This window comes from Carettochelys insculpta, chromosome 2, assembly GCF_033958435.1.
Source record: "Carettochelys insculpta isolate YL-2023 chromosome 2, ASM3395843v1, whole genome shotgun sequence".
NCBI classification, from domain to species: Eukaryota; Metazoa; Chordata; order Testudines; family Carettochelyidae; genus Carettochelys; species Carettochelys insculpta.
This window is the reverse complement of record NC_134138.1, coordinates 187,266,184-187,288,701: the sequence shown is the minus strand read 5'-3', so window position 1 is coordinate 187,288,701 and position 22,518 is coordinate 187,266,184. Positions and strand designations below refer to the sequence as shown.

At 39.8% G+C, this 22,518-nt stretch overlaps 1 protein-coding gene across 8 annotated transcripts in view; it reads right to left on the bottom strand.

Annotated features, from left to right (window-relative positions):
• The window catches only part of TBX20 (T-box transcription factor 20), an 82,395-nt gene that overhangs the window by 50,091 nt on the left and 9,786 nt on the right, over window positions 1-22,518 (bottom strand). For all 8 annotated transcript variants that reach the window (XR_012644544.1, XM_074988112.1, XM_074988118.1 and 5 more), the window contains exons 4-6: window positions 18,425-18,533; window positions 12,947-13,105; window positions 5,900-5,976 (exon numbers count right to left, since the gene is read on the bottom strand). Coding sequence is in view for 7 of the 8 variants with exons in the window: in XM_074988112.1 (XP_074844213.1) it covers window positions 5,900-5,976; window positions 12,947-13,105; window positions 18,425-18,533 (345 nt within the window). In the remaining variant the exon portion in view is untranslated. The remainder of the gene's footprint in view (window positions 1-5,899; window positions 5,977-12,946; window positions 13,106-18,424; window positions 18,534-22,518) is intronic.

The window sequence follows — 22,518 nt, the reverse complement described above, 5'->3', positions numbered from 1 at the left end:
GAGCTGGCCAGGGCATGGAGCCCCACCAGCAGTCCCAGAAGCGAGAACGCTAGCCAGGGGTGGGGCAGTCCCCAGCAGCTCCACAGCAGGGAGCCAGCTGAGTCCTCACTCTTTTTTTTTTCTCCCCCCCCCCCCCCAAAAAAAAAAAAAAGCATTCATTAAAGTGAAAATGGAATCTGGCCCAAGGTGTGCTACAGATCCAAAACTAGCCACAGAAAATAAAAATGAACACACAAAAATCAAAGACTCACAGTTTTTAAAAAGAAGACAAATCAAAACCCATTTTCTGGCATTTGGAAAAATCTGGGCTTAGAAAACAACAAGGTGCAGTAGGGTTTATCTTAGAGATGATACTTCCTGAGATGAAGGCATCATCACAATGCACATATCAGCCATCTAATTTTCACTGTGAAACACCCATGATAAGCCTTGCGCTTCGTATTAAGTTAAAGTCCCAAGATTAGACCACTGTGTGGAAAAAATAGTCAAAAGTGTGGAATTAAAGAATAAGGATGTTAAAAATTCCTTCCCCTCTCTCTCATATGTATCTATAGAAATATAGATATAGATATACAGATGCATGCGCACGCACACACACACACACAGGTTGAACATCTCTAGTCCGGCAACCTCAGGACTTGACTGGTGCCGAACAAGAGAATTTGCCAGACCACAGGGGGGCCAGTGTTATCTAGCAGCATTACCAACACTTCTGCTGCTTGCTGGGCTCTTAGAAGACATGTAGGGGTCAATTACAGCTAAACAGCACAGAACACTGAGAGCCAGGACTGGTGGCTGTAAATAAGCTTTAGGGGACTATGGGAAATTTGGCCACATCTGTGATAACTGGTCATCCGTCTAACTAAAATAATGGTGGATTACAGATGTTGCTGGATGAGAGAGTGCCAGATGGGAGAGGTTCAACCTGTTTATATACTCACTCCAAAACAGTGGGAAAAGGTGATCTGCAGCAAATCAGAAAAGTAAAATGTTCACTGCATATTTTGCTCCCCTGAGTTGCCAAATAGCAAACTCATAGGGAAGTGCACTAGAGGTATTTACGTTATTTGATTCTCAAGCTAACAACTTATGGGGCCAAAACCATCCTTAGTATTATTCCACTGGGTCAGATTTTACCCTGTATGGGTGCAGAGAGCACTTTTCTGGAAGGTGAGGGAAGTGGAGTGAGAGCAGTGTCCTGGAGGTTGCTGATGCTCCCTCTTACGCAGGATAAGAGAAATCCACACAAAGAATCTCCTTTGCAGTGGAACTGATGTGCTTGCTTATTGCTCTGCCCCTTGTGTAGTTACTCACACAAGTTCCAAGTGAGAGAAAAAGTGAGTAAGATGCTACCAAATCAGAAGGTTGGTGTTTCACTGTCAGTGACCACACCAGGGGCAGGACAACTGCTACTCAAGGGAGGGGACAGCTCAGTGGTTTGAGCATTACCCCCCAGCCCCAACCCTAGGTTTGTGAGTTCAACCCTTTCAGGAGCCATTTAGGGGTCATGGCGAACAGGGAGTCACGGCAGGGGAGTGGACTCAACTCAATGACCTCCCAAGGTCATCTTCCAGTTCTATGAGATGTGTGTATCTCCTGGATTCCAGCTGTTCAAACGACCAGAAAGTGGACAGAATTTCAAGGCAGCTATCGACCAGCTCATCCACGAGGCAGTGTTTGGGAGGAAAGCTAGAAAGAAACTAGACTAGGGGCTCCCATTTGCCCAGCATCCTTGTTCAGTCCCTGATCTGGCACTTGTCTCTTCCCCATACTGGTTCCTGACAACTGCTCCAGTTGGGGAGCATGCAGGTCTGTTATCCATAGTGGAGAAGAATTACCCCAGAGCTGTATTGATAGGCATGGTTCCTCTGTGACCTCACCTCATGGACGCTGCAGGGCTTCTTCCTCCCCCATCCCCCACATGCTCCAACCAATAAGGGCTTCCTGCTGCCAGACTGGGAGGGTGGAGAAGAGTCCCAGCCTCCCCAGCTCTGCTTTGGCCCCAGGGAAGCCCCCCCAGGTACCAGAAAGCTGCAGGACAGAGAGAGGAAAGCAGTGGAGGTGTGTGGGGAGGGGCAGGAGGGAAGAGGTGCAAGAGAGTGATTGCAGAGTGAGGGGAGGGAAGAACCTGGACCTTAGCAATGGCTGTGTGTGGGAGGGGGAAGGGGGAGTGGCTCAGTTGTATAGGGCCCCATCATTTGTAAGGACAGCCCTGCTGCATACCAAGAACATTACTATGAAATGCTGAGCTGGGGATCCCCCACACCTGCAATACTACTATTGCTTTGGCATTCAGGACACACCTCTGTATTAAGAGCTAGCTCCTCTCAGAGCAACTCACTGCCTCCAGTGAGACTTTTCTGGAGGTATGCAAGTGAGATCACCCCCTCAGTTATCTTTAGTACAGGCAGACGTCTTTTCCTGAGCTTTCCTCACCTGTACTTAAATAAAGCAGGTTCAGAATAAGGGTATGATCCACAAATCATACTCTGCATATTAGTTGATGGTTCCATAACTCAGTTGACTCCCATATTTTGAGCTAATTGAATTTCTTGCTGGCTGGTGTCTGTGATATTTTTCCCAAGGCTAATTCTTCAACACAAATCTAAAGGAGACTTTAATAGTTGTAGTTAAAAAATGAACCTACTGGCCTTGCAGCTCAACAGTTCTCATAGACTTTGGCAGTGGTGGAAAAGGGGAGATGAATGGGATGAGTGGTAATCTGGGAAGGGAATTTATAGAGTGACAGAACTACAGAGTGACAGAAACATAAATTATAAAAAGGCTCACTTCATGCATGTTGCTAGGGATGTGTGCTTAGTCTCATGGTATTTTATAGCCTCCTGAACAATATCTATCATTAAAAAACCCAGCAGTCACCAACAATAACAATACAGTTTCTGATATGTTATGGGTGACACCAGGGTAGATCATGTAGCACAGTGTGGCAGCTGTTAAAATTTAACTTTTTTTAAAGACAGCTGCTATAGGAACCAAACTAAAATACAGCAAAAGTACAGAAGACAAAAAGCAAATCTAAAGGACAAGTATCAGTGCGTGAGTTCAGTGACTTATTGAAGACACAGTGCCTCTGGGTAGATTCTGTCCAAGAAAGCACAGACAGATTACTATTTTGTCACTTCCTGATTACAGAAGGACTCTCACGTCCTAATGTAAATGTGAAATATACCACAGCCACCTAACACTGTAAGAGATAAAAGCTACAAATAGAAAGCTATTAGGAAAAGAAAACTATGCTCAGATGTTTGAATAGGAATGAGAGTACAAATACTAACACTAGTAGTTACAGGGGCCCAAATTCTAAACCATTTCACACACTCCATTGTCCTTATTTATATTGTTGTAACATCAATGTAACAATGCAAACAGGTTCAATCCTAAAGGTATTTTCAGTTTGGATTTCCAGTATAGTGATCATAAATCTGGAACAGGAAACTTGAAATCGTTAAAATCACATATTTATAAAATCATATTCAATTAGGTTAGAAAAGTGCAATTTCTGTCATCATGTCATAAAAAGATGTGTTTTTTTCTCAGATCTGCTATAAAGAAAAGCTCCCTATATTGTTACAGATAGGGACTGTTTTCAATCAGTAACAAGGAGCAATCCAATTACTAGATGGTTTAGTGCAGTAACTGACTCCAGACTAATTTAATTTCTTTAAGTCTCTAAAGATCAATTGATCTGATTTGTCTTCCTCCCCACAGGCTGTTTAGGAAAAAGCAGTCTTTAATACCTGGAAATGAAATCCAAAGCTTTGTCCACTTTCACACTACTTAGGTCATCCTGAAAACTTGCAGCTGATGATGAGTGAGTGCTCTTTTGGCCCTTACCTCATGGGATGCTTCACAGTTTAGAGATCAGTAAAATCACTGCAACGTTTAAAATGGTGCATGCGTGCACTGTATGTATGTCTGCTTTGGGAAGCCCGTGCATTTCATGGAAAAGTTACTTGCAATATCCAGTCAAATTTTCAACTATAAAGAAGAAAACCGGTGTAGACCCTGCTCTTTCAAAAGTAAAAAAAGGGAAGAAGGAGTCTGTCAAAGATGGTGTTTACTTTAGAAAGAGCAGGGTCTACACTGGTTTTCTTCTTTCGAAAGAAGCTATTTTGAAATAAGAACATGCAAATGAGGCATCAGGTATGCAAATTTGTACATCTGCATTTTTATTTACCTCATTTGCATAACTCCTTCGAAAGAGGAATGCAAGTGTAGACACAGCCCCTTAGAATAAGGACAGGAAATAAATAAACCTCCTCAACCAGTCTCTTATCAGTACTCGTGTGTGTCACACTTTTATGATATTGCTATTATGATATATTATGCCACAATGTAATTTTTAAAATGCAATAGGCTACTAACAAGAGGGAAGCTTTCCCATTTAATTCAAAAGAAACATGAGTCACCTGTGGACTAACAGAAAATCTGGAATCTCTTGTGGCTTCATGGTTTTCACATTCCATTTCTTGTATTCAAGGTATTACATTTGGATACCTTACCTTTGATGGCAACATTCATGCCTGACCAGAACAGGCTGTCTCAGGTTCTGTTCTTACACTTACAATAATCAAAATGACATTAGCCAAGCTTGAGGGTTTTTTCCACTGCTTTCTAAGACTTTCATTTGGGAAGCAGTTTTCACTAATCCTGCAATATTCCCTATTTTATGCAAACACCATGATTCTTCTTTGCCCTACTTATCTATTATAGCACTCTTAATTGTCCCTCAGATTCATCCAGCTCACTGTTTAAAGTCCCATGAATTACACTACATACCTAAGAAATGAAGGCTAATAGTCAGTGGTCTTGCTATTTTCTAAGCCAGTTTCTTAGACAAAAATTGTGTCTTTCCCTGAGTAATATTCTTGCTGGGATCAAAGCATCCCAGACTTTTTGTAATGATTTCATATAGTAGTTTGCAATCCCCTTTGTGTTCACACAGAGTTGTACTATAGATCAGTGTCAATTAACCTTCTGGATACCAGGGACCAACCTGCTGCCTTCTTAAATTGTGTCAGGGAGATCACAGGGATTGGCACTAGTCCATAAGACAGTCATTTTTTTCCAGAATGTTAGTTTACATTGATTCTACCTGAGAAAGATGTGACCGACAGGAGTGCTGATAAAAAACCTTCAGACCCACCATGGCTCTGTGTTAATGCCCTCACAGGGATAAGTATTAACTCTCTGTAGAGGCAACCCATAATCAAAAACGTCAGAGCTATCTTCAGACACATTCTCCTCCCACAAGACACTTGCAGCACAATCTTAATGAAACCAAAGTGGCATCTCTGCCATCAATGTGGGGGTTATGGATCTGGACTGTCTGCAGCACTTGCTGATGTCTGCATCTGGAACATCTAAAAGTCACCACATAAGAGGTGCATCAAGTGCTAGGAGCCAAAAGGGCAAAAATACAAATGCAGTTTTAATGGTATATTTTGGGAAGCAATCGTGTTCTTTTTCCTTATGGGGAACAGTGGATAATACAAGTGGGTTTTTTTTCATACTGCCACAGATCACATTTCCCAGAGGCCCAGCTCATCACCTTCAGTAGGACTAAATGGCGTGATAAGAAGGACGCTTTCTATGTCACAGCCTAAGAAAATGGAAGCCATAAAAGTGACCTTTCAAGAAGCAGCATCAGAGAGAGGAATAGATCAGACTCAGCTGGAGCAGCTGTCAAGGCTCAAAACAGCTCTGGTTTCATAAGGTTTATAAGTATTTGGAAAGGAACTGGAGGAGACTTACTATATGCAACAAGATAAGGTTAGAAATGCACTGCTTCTCAGGAGTTGAAAGGATGCTTTTTCCTACAAACTCTCTCTTCCCTTTATCTTATCTGCATGGAAAGTAAACAACAAGTCCCCATTACCTCTCAATATCAGTGAGTCTGGAAGAGTCCCGGAATCCTTTAGCGAAAGGGTTGCTGTCAATTTTCAGCTTTGTTATCTGGAAACACAGAAAAGAGCAACACAACATGGCTGTGGCACGAAGGTATTGCATTGTACAAAGTGTTAACCAATCCATCCCCATGACCTCACACCAACGTGTTTCCACGTTCCCTTTTCTTTTCTGACTACTCGCTGGACTGCATTGAGCAAAGATGGAGGTTTCTGTGAAGCCATTGATTTGACCATCAGCATGAGAGTTCAGGGTGCAAAGTCTGAATCTCCTCTCAGACCAGGATAAAAATCAGGAGTCAGTCCACTGAAGTCAATGCAATTGCACTGGTGTCAAACTGAGGTAAGTGGCAGCATGAGTTGGGCATCCTTTCTGGCATCTGTGTCTTGATAGCTCCCTGGGCAGGGTTAGGTTATGGGCCCAAAATGGTTGTGTGTGTTAATAAAGTGAGATAAGGGAATAGTAGATTAGGGATTCTTGTTAAACAGGAGCAGGGGAGCCTGTGAGGTGCCCCATATGTTGGCTATGGCAAAGAGGGAAATATTTTGATTCTACAGGCAAAAGCTGGTCATACTCCTCCCCAGGCAGCACTGAAATATAAGCAGCAAAAAACACTCCCTTGGCATTGCAACCTACTTTCTGGGGGTGGGGCCCCCTACCTGCTGGGCCTGCAGATTTTAGAGCATTGTACCACCCACAGAGATACTGGGCACTGTTTGCTCTGGAGAAGAAGGAACACATCACAGTTAACAAAAGATTTTGAAAGGCTGACAAAAGTGACCTACTAAAACTGTTACTGTCTTAAGACATCAGACCTCTTACAATCAAAACATTCTCCCCTTCTTCAAATTCAACAATGGCTTAAACAGCAACAGCCTGTCATTTTCAGAAGATATGTGCAAGAAAACTTCCTCTGAGACCCTCAAGCCTTCCTGCTTGCTACTTAGAGCTGATGATGATCTTCCATCTCAGGATCGGGCCCTGTTCATGCATACTACATAAATATCCCTATGGGCCTTATAAGATGTAAAGAACAGAACATAATAAAGAAGAAAGTTTTATTCCAGAAGCAAGTGGGGGGCAGGGAGGCAGAACTTGTGTTTGTTGCCATTTACTGTGGTCAGAACTTCCCTAGTTGCTCTTTAAATGTATATTCTCTTATATTCGCCATGAAAATCCATGTATAGTTATATAGTAGCGTAAAACATTGATGTAGGTTTGGGGAGGTGGGTAGGAATAGGACAAAGAGAGATGCTGTTTCGGCCAAAACAGCCCTGGCTCTTCAAGACTTTAGAGGAAAACGTGCAATGATCCTGAGAAACTATCAGAGCTGCTTTGGCTTCCAATAGGGATGGACTTGACTTCATGTGTTTTATTGGAATTATACTGTCCAATAATTTTTTCCTCCCACTGTCATACTGGTTGCTGAGTCACTGCAAAGAATTCTCTGTGTACCCATCTACCCAAAATTGCCATTGGTGCTGCCAACCGATCTTGTGATAAAACTGATCAAACCTGGGCTTTGGCTGTCAATAGGCAGATTCAGTGCTTAAGCTGTGGAAGGATGTAACCAAATTCAGATTTGTGTAATATACGTGCCCTGAAGGAATTAAAAGGCTGCTGGAAATAAGGATTTGAAGCCTGAGTCTGGGAAATGCTGAGTACCTTCCCCTAGGTGGTGCCATTAGCTCCCGCTGAAGCCAGAAAGAGTCCAGGGCACTCAATCTTATATGTAAACAGAGTTTAGCATCACTAAGTATCATCTCTAGTTTCATCCTGGCCTTCACTATAGAAAGCTGTGGTGTACTGTGGTATATTGGTCACCACTTTGCTTACAAAAATGGGCCCTGACCATTCAGAAATGACAAGCATTCCCAGCAATGGAGAACAGATGTTTGTTTCAAGTTGCTAGTTACATTATACAAATGAAAGGTGTGATCTAGTGGTTTCATTAAAACAAGTCTTGGAAGCAGAAACTACAAATATATAGACAGCCTAGTTTAGTAGGTAGTGCACCAGTCAACTCCCATTGACATCACTGTGGTCTGGATTTCATCCTCTGTCACTGACCTGCTGCATGACCTTGGACAAGTCACTTCACCTCTCTGTGGCATAGTCTCCTCTCTGATTCTTTGTCTTGTCTAATTAAAAAGCAGACTTTTGGGGCAGAGACTGACTCTTATTATGCAAGTTTATGGGGCCAAATAGTTTCAATGCATTAGGTTGAGTTATTCAAGCTTATGGGGGTGCGAATTCTCAGCTGGCGTCATTAAGCATTCTGATACTACAAATAAATTATAATAACTAGAGGTGGTTGGAAAATTTCTGAGATTTCTTTTTCCCAGGGAAAATGCTGGTTTTTCAAAAATGACACTGTGCATAGAAAAGGGTTGATTTCAACAAATCTTCCAGTTCAAAACAGATTCACAATAAAATTCAAATGTGTCATTGTCTCCTGTTCTGATATTTCTCATATGAAAAGTTTCACAATTTGGTTCATAGCTATAATTTTGTTTTTAAATGTTAGAGGGCTGGTTATATTTATTTTCTTTTAAAAAAGGTCAAAAATCAAAACAAAGTGTTTCCATTAATCCAAACCAGGCTCATGAGCCAATTTTGAGATTCAGAATTTTCATCCTGATTTGGCAATGGGCCCCTACCCAAACACTAGCTCTGACACTGCCACATCGTGATAAGTCAGTCGTTGAACAACTTCCTATGGATTGCAGGGAATTCCTCATGACTGACCATGTTCAATTAAAAATTGAATGTTATTCTAAAAGCTACACCCAAGGAATTGTTTTGGAAAAGTTCAGTGTCCTGTGTTATACCAAATGGCAGAGTGTATATCACAGTGATCCCTTCTGGCCTTGGAATCTATGAATCCATGAATCTTGAGGGAAATCTACTTAAACCTATTTTTGTGCCAATCAAATTGCCATTTCTCTAACCCTAATGGTGTGGTATGACATCCTGAGTGAAACTTGTCCAATCTACCCGTTCCACATGAGACTCACAACCATTTAGGATCTCACATAAAAATAACATTTATCTTCAGAGACTGCCTCACAAACAACCAGAGGAACATCTGATACAAAGCATTTCAAACTAACATTTGACCTACAATTCAACTCTGTAGCAGCGGTTTGACTGTTAAACAAATGTATGCCCTTTAAATCTTAAAATATGAGATAGTTTGTTGAAAGTGTAATGTATTTAGCTTTTATCTAATAACCTGCAGAAATGTAATCAATCCCTTTTAAAACAGCATGGAAAGAAATGGCAGAAATGAAAAAATGTTCCATTTTCATTAGTCATAGATAGAATGACAGAAGCAGTCTCTAGGGGCACCAGAGATGTACCATTGAGAAATTTCTCAGTATTCATTATATAGACTTTGGGAAGTTTTGTTTGTAAATAGCCACATTCTAAATGTCAGCAATAAGCACCAATTTATTGTATAGACATACATTCCAATTTTATATTGGCTTTTAAAAATGTTGCTATTTCTACAGAAACTCATCTGAATCCCCCTTTCTCTATAAATTTCTTGCTGGTGGACTATCAAGATTAACATCTGGCTAGTTTTCTTTTACATTCAGTTATAAACCTGTATTGAAATGGAAACGTTTTGAGCTCTGGAGACAATATTAAGCTGGATTTTGTGCATGTCATAACTGTAAGATCAAGTCACATCCTTAGAGAAAAGAATTTTTAACACAGTGCCTCATACTACATGAGCCAATGATCCCTTCTGGCCTTAAACTCCATGAATGTGATCTAAAGATGTCCATGAGGCAGAATTATTCCTCATTAAATAAAGTTCCTATATTTATGTGCATTGTTTATTCTGTACAACACACAGTAGTTTCACTTCCTTTACTGCATCTGGAAATTTTGTATTCTGTTAGGAAATGCTGTAAATTTTGGACAGATAACAGTAAACTCTTTCATATCCAGCATTCTATCTTGCGGAACTCTCAAATAACCAGCATGTTAACCAAAAGTAAATTTTAGTTACATTTACCATAAGGACAGTAGTGACTGTAAATACAAATAAATACAGCAAATACAGTAGGGCTGTGTCCACACTAACATTCCTCTTTCGAAAGAGGCATGCAAATGAGAGAAATTGAAAATGCAGAGGAGTTGCAGATTTACATGTCTGGCACCTCATTTGCATAATTCTTCTTTTGAAAGAACTTCTTTCAAAAGAAAAAGAGCAGAGCAGATGTGGCCCTTTCGAAAGTAAACCCTATCTTCAAAAGAACCCTTCTTCCTATTTTGTTTCAGGAAGAAGTGTTCTTTCAAAGATGGGGTTTATTTTCAAAAGAGCCCAGTCTACATCGCTTTTTTTCTTTGTAAAGAATCTCCTCCGAAAAGAGATTATGCAAATGAACCATGAGATATGTAAATCAATGCCTCATTCGCGTTCCTCTTTTGAAAGTGGAATGCAAATGTAGACACAGCCTACAAGTCTACAGCATACAGCACAACTGTTCTTAGTAAATAAAGTACTCTGCATACATTTTTGTTTGTGTCTTAATATCTAACCTTATTTTTCTTTAGTGTCATGCATTGCTGGGTATACCTTTCTGTTATCCAGAATATTTGAATATCCAGCAACCTCTCAGGCTTAGGGATGCGGACATGAAAGAGTTTACTCTGACCTGAGTCTGTCTTCATACCATTCAAACATTTAGGGAGATATTTGGCACATTTCTAATCTAAAAGTTTTTAATTGACTATTCCTTCAAGGGTGTTGTTAGCTACTCTCTTTTAGGGTGTGATCCAGTGTCCAGAGAAAACAGCAGGAGTCATTGTGCTGACTTCAATTGTAAAGACCTTATCCAAGCCCACTGAAGTGGCTTCATCCAATTGTTTCCAAAATTCCTAAGGTTACTTATAACATCCAGGCTATGTCTACACTAGCACACTACTTTGAAGTAGCTTATTTCGACATAAGAACATCGAAATAGGCTACTTTGACGCATGTCATCTACACATCCTCCAGGGCTGGTGCCATCGACGTTCAATGTAGAAGTAGCGATGGAGAACATCGAAAGTAGCTGCCCCAGAAGGAAATGCGGAGTGTCCACACACACAAGTACTCCCCATCGAAATAAGGGGCCAGAAAAGCCCCAAGTCGCTCCCTTAAAGGGCCCCTCCCAGACACACTCGCCCTGCACAGCACGAGATCCACAGAGCCGACAACTGGTTGCAGACCCTGTAAATGCAGCATGGACCCCCAGCTGCAGCAGCAGCCAGAAGCCCTGGGCTAAGGGCTGCTGCACGTGGCGACCATCGAGCCCCTCAAGGGCTGGAGAGAGCATCTCTCAACCCCTCAGCTGATGGCCGCCATGGAGGACCCCGCTATTTCAAAGTAGCAGGACGCGGATCATCTACACATGCCCTACTTTGACGCTGAACGTCGAAGTAGGGCACTATTCCCATCTTCGTCCAGCAACATCCATAATACGGCATGATTTTAGTTAGTCAATCACTTATCATGGGTGTGGCCAAGTTTCCTGTGGTCCCACAAACTTTGTTTACAGCCATCAACATCGAAATAGCTCACGGCGTGTGTAAATGAGATGCGTACTATTTCGACATTGTGCCAGCTACTTCTAAATAGCCGGCTAGTGTAGATGCACCCCCAGTGTTAAAAGCAGGCTCCTCTGTTATCATCATAGTCCATCCCATGGATGTTATTCAATGTCTTACCAGTTTGATATCCCAATGTACAACTGATACAATCTGGACAGTGTGAGAAAGGCATATTTCTGAGTTGTTTCCCTTACATTTTACCCCCGTAGCTCAACTAATCAATTTTTCAAAGTCTAGGCAGTCAATATATCCAAGCCTGTATTATGTCTCTCAGCCAATAGCTTTCAGACACAGGATCTCTGGAAGCTGGAACAGCCCCAAGGTCAGGGATCTACAATCTGCAGCTCCAGAGCCACATGCAGCTCTTTAAGGGCTTCTTTGTGGCTCCCAATGCTACAATTGCAAAGTTAAAAAAAGAAAACAAAACACCTTTTGATCATTTTCAATCAATGGTGACTGTCTAAAAGCCTAGAAATGAACAACTCATATCTAAATAGCAAACAATATGTGATCTTGAATTATTGGATAAATCTTGCTTTAACATTGTGGGATATGATAATGTATCTCTGTTATGATTGTGTTGCTGATGAAGTCCTGATTTTGAAAAGGAAAAGAAAACTGAAATTAAATGTGAAATAAAATTGGCATAATTGAAGTGAGGTTGGAATGGCTTCAAAAAAAGAGAAGAATCAAAGATGAAAACAGAGAATTTCAAACTGAATGGACCCAATCATTTGCATTTACATCAAGTTAGGCTTTATTCTCTCATTTGGGCTCCCTTTATGTCTCATTTGCAATGAGAAATTTGCCAACAACAAAAAAGCAACCTCAAGAGAATATGTAAAAGTTTGTGAATGTCCTGCAGTAAACATGTATCACATTACAAATCATTGTGTGTGAGCTGTTCTTAAAACAAGGGTTACAAAAAGTATGGTTTGAAGTTATTTATTAAGGACCATCTTTTGAATTATTGAGTTTTTTACTGAATTAAAAAAAAAAATGGCTCATCTTGCTATTTTGGTTGCCAATCCCTGCCAAAGGTAAACTGAAAAGGTTTGTTTGAAAAGTACTAACTAAACAATAAAGACCACAGGATTATACACCCAGAAATGCAGAAATGAAGATAACTAACAGGTTTGTTTCTCTAACCTTTACTTATGAATTGTCCTTCTTGTTGCTTATGTTCTGAGTGCATTGACATTATTGTATACATATAGACATATATGGATAAACACACACACACACACACACACACTCTAATGGAAAGTGAGACAGATCAGGCCCAAAGACAAGGAAAAAGAGTCCTCTTACACCAGAGACAGTTCTGTGCTGGATTAAAAGGGGAGATATTATTATCACCAAGAATTTTGGAGAAGTTAGAGTTTTAAAAATGATCTAGCATCACACTCACCAACTGATTCTGGTAGGCAGTGACTGCTGTAAAAACCGTCTCTGGAAAGATAAATGTCCTGAACTCTTCAGATTTCAGATTTAGCAAGGAGGCAGTGTGGTCTTTCTTCTTAATGATGTGCACCCTAGGCTGGTACTTGTGCATGGAGTTCAAGATGATCTGAAGCAAAGAGTCACAAGAAGTCGTCCTGAGTTTAAAATGAAGACAAAATGTACAAAGCATGGCTTCAAAAGGCCAATGCACATTGAAGGGACAGCGCTACACCACAGCAGCAGAAATCTAGATATATAGGAGCTAATTGTCAGAAGTCTAGGACACCCTCAACTTCCTTTGCCTTCAGTGGGTGCTCTTGTCTGACAACCAGGCCATTCGAGTGTAAATTTTCAGAAAATGGCCTCCTTTTATGCATGCACAAGACTTCTGAGCATCCTCGTTTTAAGGCTATGTCTACACTGCAGGGGTTTTTTGACATTACTTACTTATCATAGAATTATAGAATCACAGAGCTGGAAGGGATCTCAACAGGCCATCTAGTCCAGCCCCCTGCCCCAAGCAGGATCAACTCCAACTAAGTCATCCCAGCCATGACTATGTCAAGCCGGGACTTAAAAACCTGTGGAGATGGGGATTCCACCACCTCCCTAGGCAATGCATTCCAGTGCCTCACCGCCCTCCTGGTGAAGTAGATTTTCCTAACATACAACCTACTCCTCTCGTTCTGTAATTTCAAGATCTTGAAGATGCTGGATTTTCACAAAGTGCTGAGCTCCCACCAGCTACATGTCATTAGCTCATTGAGAGCATCCCCAGAAAATAATCACAGCCACTTTTGAAACATCTTGTCCTAAAATATTACAACTAACAATGATATAAAGCATGTATAAAAATACCATGCCATAAACAATATAAAAAGTGAGGTGAAAACACAAATGGCAAAATACGGTACATCATGTGATACATAGACTAGCAACACACCATTTGACAACATCTGAATAGCCATTATGTTTCAAACTGTTTTGTAGTACATCCATTAGGTAGTTCAAGAAATGAAGCCCAAACTCCTCATGTTCATGAGCTCTTTGCATCATTTGTAAACATTTCTGAGGCTGCCATTTTCTTGTACACATTTGTGCCCAAAGCCCAGTGTGAAACTGACACAGTAATGACTTATTCAAACATTAGAACATCAAAATAATGTCAGAAAATTGCATTCACACATTCACTGCATTGCAAAATGGAGTGTTCTCATTTACAGCCACAGCATTGTAAAAGGAGTCTTCACATGAGCCAATAATACTTGTGCTCTCTTCACACATATTCCTTTTCAACCTTGAGAGGGGTGGAGGAGAGGGGTTGGCAAAAGTCATTCACAGAACTGGAGTAATTTTAAGGCAAAAGCCCTCATCTCAAATTATCCTGCTTGGCTGTGTGAATGCTTTGGTGTTGTTCAGGAAAAAAAAGGTCGGGGGGGGTTCCAGAAAAATAATTGTAAAAAAAGCCATTGTAGACGAGCCCCAAAAATTAATGCTTGTTCATCCAGGCTCTCGGGCTGACATGCAAATTCTATCACTTATGTGCAAGGGTGTCTGAAGTTCTTAACCTCCTGTGTAGGTTTGAGTGCTTGAAAATGTGTGTGCAGGAGTGGTCAGTTACAAAGTTGGGCACACACAAAATGATGCCATCTAATGGCCCCCTTACTGTGCAAGCATGGCTTTTAAAACACCTGATCCTATAGACCTAAATCTGACTGCTAAACTAACAGATATCACTGACATCCTATGAAAGACACCAATTTGCTTTGGCTGGCAGGGGACTAAGTTGTATTTGCCCAGCTCTAACCACAATCCTAGAATATAAAAATGAGATAATTAGGTGTGCAGCGTTACTTTTTCTGGATAGAGACACAGTTTTGAGACTAAATTGGCAGTGAGCTGGGTAATTACATTTTACCAGGCTGCATTACAACCTTCATGAGGAGACATTATTTTAGCACTTAGTGCAGTAATGTAAACTTTAGCCATTTCAGTATTCTTCCCGATTCACTTTAATAGCTTGCATGCTGTTTCTGCGTCCATTTCAATCTCCTTGCTCTCATCTTCAAGATACTACACATCACCTCATAGACTTTTCTGCCCTTCTCCCACTTCCCCCTTCCATTCCTTTGCTGCTCCAAAGTTTCTCACCTCACTGTTCTTTTATCATCTTTGTCCACTCCCAAATGTGTGTCTCAGCCCTCCAGTTTGTGCACGTCAGGGCCCCGCTTCTTGCATATAAAGTGTCTCAGAACCAACCTGCTTTCATGAAGCATGTCAGCCATAAAGATACACTGTAATCTGTGCCCAATTCAAAAGTGAACGATAGTTTAAGTCAGTAGTTTTCAAATTTATATTCGATTGCAACCCCCTTCTTTGTGTAAGGAATCATTTACTGCCCCTCCCCCCTGCACACACACATTCCCACCAATTAAGTGTACATATCTTAGGTGCATGTGTGCTACTCTGCGTGTGCCAGACAAAGACAAGTCAACTTATGTATGTACTACATCGGGGTCAGCAACCTTCCTGAGGTGGAGTGCCAAAATTTGACCTTTTGACCTCTAGGTACAGTCCAAATGCAGGTAAAGTCACTAATAGTCCTACTTAAAACAGCTGCATTAATAAATAAATTCAGAGGCAGAGCTTTGCCGTTTAGGTGGGGGTTGGTAGCATTAGCTGGTCTTTTGTTAATCCACAGGAGGCCTGGCTTTGAGCAAGCTCCAGGCTACATGGGCAGGGCAGAGTTCCCACCTCATGTGCCCATAAAAATTGGCTCACATGTCATTCGTGGCATCCATACTGGGGGTTATTGACCCCTGTGCTAGAGGAACAGTGAATGTGGCAAAGCGTATTAGCTATCAAAACTCTATGAATACTGCAAATAAGCATCCATTAACATTTATTTACAGTTTGAGGCTGAGATTTTCAAAGCAGTCTAAGCAAGTTCATCGAAGAGCTTTGTCTAACTCTGTAGTTTGAAAATCCCAGCTCTTATTTTTAAACCATGTTGACACCCGTATGTACGTTTTCTGGGAAAAGACGCAAATACCATGAAAGAGTTAAACTCAGAGCTGAACTAATCAAGGAACAGAAATAATATCATGTGATAGATGTAACCAATCGTAGTGAAGCATAAGTAGAAAGTCATAAGTACACAACATTTGTGAAAAATTTTGCCAACATTTTTAATACCTTTGAGAAAAATCATTCACAAACATTCCATGAATAGAAAGCGAGGCAAGAGTATTCTATGTATTATTTCCATAACTTACTTATCTCTAAAACGTAATCCACAGACACTCATACAAAGGCAGAATTTCACTGTGTGTTTCTTTGTAAAAACTGTATGTTATGCATATGATAACTACTGCACAGTGCATAGAACAAATGCAAATATTGTCATCACAGTAGGTTATGCTGCATGCTAAGGATGACAGACCAGAAGTCTCAGAATAAGAGAAGAAAGACAAATTCTAAGCTTCTGAAACAAGTCCACCTCTTCACTTCAGGTGGATTCTGTTTCGGAAATAGAACCCCTCTCTAAACAGAACACTCCAATACTTTGCATCTTTTGGCTACTACAAGTGCCTTACAGAGGATAGACAGAACAAGTGACCACAAAAAACTGGGATCAGCACAGTTCCAACTTTTGTATCTGAAAAATTAAAAGATGTTTATAAGCCACTAAGACCCTCATGAGCCAACATGTCCTGTCAACTACAATGAACATTTAATAGGCCAAAGAAGAGAACAAGCCAGAGAAAAGAAGTTTTTAAATGCAAAGAGGCCATTTCAGAAGGCCTTAAAAGGCTCTCAAAATTAAACCAGCTTAACTCACTATATTAGAACTCTGAAATATCATTGTTAGAGTTCAAAGAACCATCAGTTTCAAAGCCTTCATAGAATGAATGGGTTCCGCAGGTCTAGATATTATTTGGTGATGGTATTTACACTGCACCAACACAGCAGCTCCTGAGCACTGACAACTACTCAAACATAGAAGGACACAAAAATTAAAGGTAGAGTGTTCTCCACCAGGTTGGGCTACCAGTCACCTGCTTTCCTAACTTTTCTTAGGAGGAAAACCTGGCACAGGCTAGAGTTGAGACCTGATGTCCTTAAAGTCCCAAGTTCACCTTGTGACACCCTGGTTATGTCTATGCTAGGCAATCTGTCGACAGAAGTTACTGTCAGAAGAGATCTTCCAACAAAATTTCTGTTGACAGATTGCAGCACACATGAAAGCAAATCACTCTGTCGATGTACTCTGTCGACAGAGAGGGGCCAGACTGCATGGCCACTTTTTTTTGACAGAATGGCCAACCAGAAACACAGCAGACACGGCTGGTTAGTGACCTGGAAGCTCTGTCTGTCAACAGAAGGCTTTCTGGAGCATCCACACGACTTTTTTGTCAGAGTCTGTTGAGAAAGGTGTTCTGCCTCGTGGGGGAGAGGCAGAAGTCTGTCAACAAAAGTGCCATGTTTTGTCAATATACCATTGACAGAACGCATTTTTAGTGTGGATGCTGCACGAGTTTTGTTGACAAAACTCTCTAGTAGAGACATAGCCCCTATGTTTAATTTAGGTAAGGCTTCATGTTTCTATATCCAACAAAGTTTACTTTGGAGCAATTTTGTCTTTTTTTAAATTTTACATCTTTTATTTCAGCAGTGGATTAACACTTTGCTGTATGTCAGGGCTACAGTACTGACACCAAGCCCAATTCCCTGGGGATCAGCGTGTAAAAGACATATCCCTCTTGAACCCCACCTCTCCCCCCATATAGCTAGCTTAGGGCGCTGAAAACAAATGTAGCACAATGAGATTTGCACATACAGCTGACAAGACACTGGGCAGTGTCTGATCAGAGGACTATCCAGACAGGCATGGCAAAGCATACAACTAAATCATAAGGAAAACAGAGATGGAAAAAATTAGGAAAAACTGTGTGTATGTTTTTCTCTTCTTTTCGACGCTGGATTCTGTCCCTTTGATAGCAATGGAGTAAGAGGAGAACACCCTGACCCATCCCATTAGTAATTGAATACAGAAATGATAAATCATGGAAGCTAAACACAGTTCTTTTGTAAAGCTATCTCTGCCCTTCAGCTGCAATGGGTGATGCCACACATTCCCCCAAAAGATAAATGTGACACTGCTGAAAAGCTGAACTGACAAACCAGGAAGGCTGAAGTCATCTGTCCAACTACAGAAGAGAGCAAACCAATGAATATCTAGACCTTCCCACAAGCCTCTGCCATTGCACCGTCACCAATATGAATGGACTACCAGCGAAGGCAGAAGGATAGAAAAGCCCATTTGCACTTTTGCCCTTGGGATCAGCATGACAAAACGTGTGCCAGTTAGTGTCCTACTGTAACAGACAAGTCAGTTAATTCATACTGTCTTTTTGTATTCCTTACCACAGAACAAGTTACTCACATGCCCGTGTTGATCCAGTTCATTGTTCGTTAGTTTCACTTTTTCAAAGGACACCATCTGCTTTAATAATTGTTCCCCTGTAAAGGGAGAATCAGGATGCACATACAACCTAAAACAACCAAACAAACCCACAGTATTACAGAAAGATGTGTATAAATGGAACTGACTTTATAAACTTGTATTTGCACACAATTGAAATAAGTGTCATGCCTTCACAATATCCTATGGCCTCACCACCAGATATTTTATCAAATCTTAGGATCTCTAAAAGCTAAGCAAGAGATATAGAAGTCCAGTAAACCAGTGCTTTGATGAAATACCATAACTGCTAATGAAAAATTATATAAGATATGACTAAATTCTTTACCCACTGGAATATAATGAAGAATCTCTTTTTTTAAAGACTTCATAAAATAATGTGCTTAGAGAATAATAAGCATAACTAATTTTATCTAAGTAACAGATAAAACTAATCTGAAATGGAGACATTACTTCACTGTTGCGTCTTTTTTTCCAAATGAAAAATTGATCATGTCTTCTGGCATATTAATAAGTGCTTAAAATAACAATGACTCCGGTGTGCAAAGAAAAAGGCATAGTGCAGTCAGAGAATTAGCCAGGAAACCCAGATAAGTTGTATTTTTTCCTATTATTAACATTAAGCTTGGTAATTATTTTCACTTGCATAGGATCACCATTTTCACAGAGAATCAGTCGTAACGAGATAGGACTAACTAGGACCAAAGAACTAAATGGTTTCAGATGTAAATTTGGAATGGATAGAGACCATTCTATGTTTATCTGCTGGGCACAGTGACCTTATACCAAATGCACACTGTTAACTCTTACCAGAGCAACGGTGGCTGTAAATTGGTTGAATATAATCATAAGACTGTAAGGATCTCCATCCAGTTCCCTAGACTCATGGAAGACTAAGTAGTATATAGACAGGGTCTCCCAACCTTTAAACTAGTGTGGGTCCCCTATCGCCCCACAAATGCTCATGGATCCCCCCTACCCCCATCAAAGCAAATTCTAGCCATTGTGTACTCTTCATGAAAAGAAAAAGGAAACCACATCATAGATTTTTGGACAGCAATTAACAACATTGTTGAAAGATACTTAATTTAAAAATAATAATTGATTGTAACTTTGCAATCTATTTAAAATTTATTTTCTATGATCATTTTATTTATGTTTTATTTTTATGGATCCTTTGCAATATATCAAAAGCTTTAGTAAAATCAAGATACTAACATAGATTTTCATGGAAGGAGGTCATCCCCCTCTTCTCTGCCCATGACTGTTTGAACACCTTAAAGTGCACTGTTACCATGGAGAATTTTCCTCAGAGGTATTGGCTGTGGCACCATAGATTCAGCCATTTATAAAAATTCTAACTTACAGGTTAGTCTCAAGGTAATTTTGTCTTTACATATTTGCATGTGCCTTGCATGTACAGGAATATGTGGCCCCATATGCTAGAACTGTACCAATGAACAGACCTCTTCCCTAGCCAGATCTAGGATAACCAGAAAGGATAATTTAAACTTAGATAAATGGCCTGATGGTACACAGAGAACTGGTGATAATGTGGATACACATGAACAAAGATTAGAGAAATAAAGGTAGACATTCCCTAGCATACACAACTTGCCCCCTGAAGTTAGTGAGCACATTCTTCTGAGAAGTAGTTCAATTCAATCTACAAAGATTTTAGGAGCCGTCTTTTGATATACATTTATAAAGGATTGCAAGTTAGTCAAGGTTTAAGTTAAAAAAAAATTAGGTTCCTTCTAGTATATTTAGATTTCATTATGTTTTTCTTTTGTTCAGTTTGTTAACATTGGATCTGATCCTGGAAGACCTCCATGCATGCAACTTTTAACTGACTTAATTTATACTTTGTACAGAGAAAAAGTTGGCAGAATTGGGCTCAAATTGCAAGTTTCAAACTGTCATTAAGAAGTTTCTTTGCTTTTATCTGCTACAAAAGCATAAATATTACAAATCTGATGCCCAGACTATTATGGGTTTGTTAGACTAGCCAAGTCAACCAAGGAAAAACATTTATTAATGCAAAAAAGAGGGAAGAATAGAGTGTAAATGTACACGCAAGAACTTTTAAATCTACTTTCAAACATGCTCTGTAGCTTGTAACAAAGAAAGAAAAAACCTCCATTCTGGAATTCTATCCCTGGAAGCACTTCAAACATTTTACAAGGATTTTCTGAAAAAGGTTTTTATTCTAGAGTTTGCAGTAACATAAACTTGATTGAAATGTTGACAGCAGGAAGAAAGGGATATAATTGTTATTTGTAGTGAAGATCCATGCAGGGATAATCTTCTAAGTGGCACCATATAGTACTTAGCAATTTCAAGCACAGTTGTTGTTCCAGGGTTAAAAAGTTATTTTATAGTAAGATAAGGATAAGCCTTAAGGCCCTAGTCCTGAAGTGACTTACACAGGTGCATAGCTTTACTCCTGTGAACAATCTCACTGACTTCACTGAGACTATTCATGTTGGAAAAGTTAGGTGTTTACGTATATCTTTGAGGGATCAGCATCTTAATGCATTGGTTCTGTCTGATCCTGCAACCACTTAAGCACATGGACTTGCCCAATTATATATCTCATGTTACTAGAGTTGAAACCCAGGTGCGTTTGCAGGCTTAGGATATTAGAAAACATTTGATCCTGCAACTGGGAGCAAAACTGAACTGAAGTTTAAATCAATAGGATTTTTACCTTTAATTTCAATTTGAGCAGGATCAGACCCTAAAACTTTATTAGGTGGAAATACAATATTGTAATCTTGGTTATAAAAATAATTTTATATCATGTCCACCTGGGACAAAAATTGAAAAAAAATAAAAGGTTATTTGTTTATCTGTGTTGTCAATATCTGAGATTTATGACAACCCTACGCCAATTGTGGTGATTCCCACTACAAAATTACAAAGTATTGTGTAAAATTTATATAGGTATCTAGAAACTCCATAGAACCCTACAAGACTCCATGCCATCTCAAAAGGAACTGGGGGATTCAGCAGTTTTTAGCTCACAACACTGGAGTCAAATTATTCAGATTAAAGAGAGCAAAAGAGAAGAGTGCACAAAAATCAGAAAAGATATAGATAGGTAAATGTCACTTTAAAAGAACAACAATCATCAATTATTTACCTGCAGCAATATATTTAAACAGACATTATGTGATAAAATGTTAGCATTTACACTCCAAAACTAGCAACAACTCAGCATAACACAAATGCACGGGAGCTCCCTAAATCTTTTCATCCTTTACATGTTACCTTCCCTCACCCACAAGAAAGATGGTATTTTTCAATAAGAAACAAATCTGAGAAATTAATTTTGTTTGTAAGCTGCAAATTAGACTATTAATGAACAAGACAAAAGAACAATCTAAAGCCATGGTTTATGATCAATATTGCTTTAGTTTAAACATGGTGAAAATGAAGCAGGGACTGTAATTTACCATATGTTTGTACAGCTTTCTAAGTGCTACCACAATACAAACTTTAAACAATAATGAAATCATATAGTGCTTGACTGTGGTCCCATCAAACTCAGTATTTGTTCAATAGGCGTAATAGTAGGCTCTTTAGTACGTCTTTATAATGAGATATTTTATATTCGGTTGCTAAAAAGCCCACATTGGGATTATTATGGTATTGAAAGGGATCCAATATGCACTGGATGCTTCACAGACAAATAAGAAATCAAGAACCCTGCCCAAAGGCCATTTATGTACTTTCCTTAATTATTATTATTGATGTTATTTTGAATGTAAACTCTTGGAGGCAGACACCATCTTTTTTTGGCCAGTATTTTTACAGCACGTGGCACAGTGGGATTTTGATCCACTATATGCCATCACTTACAAATTTAAGAAGACGAAGAAGAAGAAGAAAAAGACAAAGATTACTGTTTTCCCTGAAAACACACACAACTTCTAATTTGGTGAATCTGTTGTACCTATATAAAATGAAAAAGCAGTCCTATAGCACTTAAAAATTATAATAATAAATTATTTTGTTAGTCTTTAAAGTGCTACAGGACTGCTTTTTTGTTT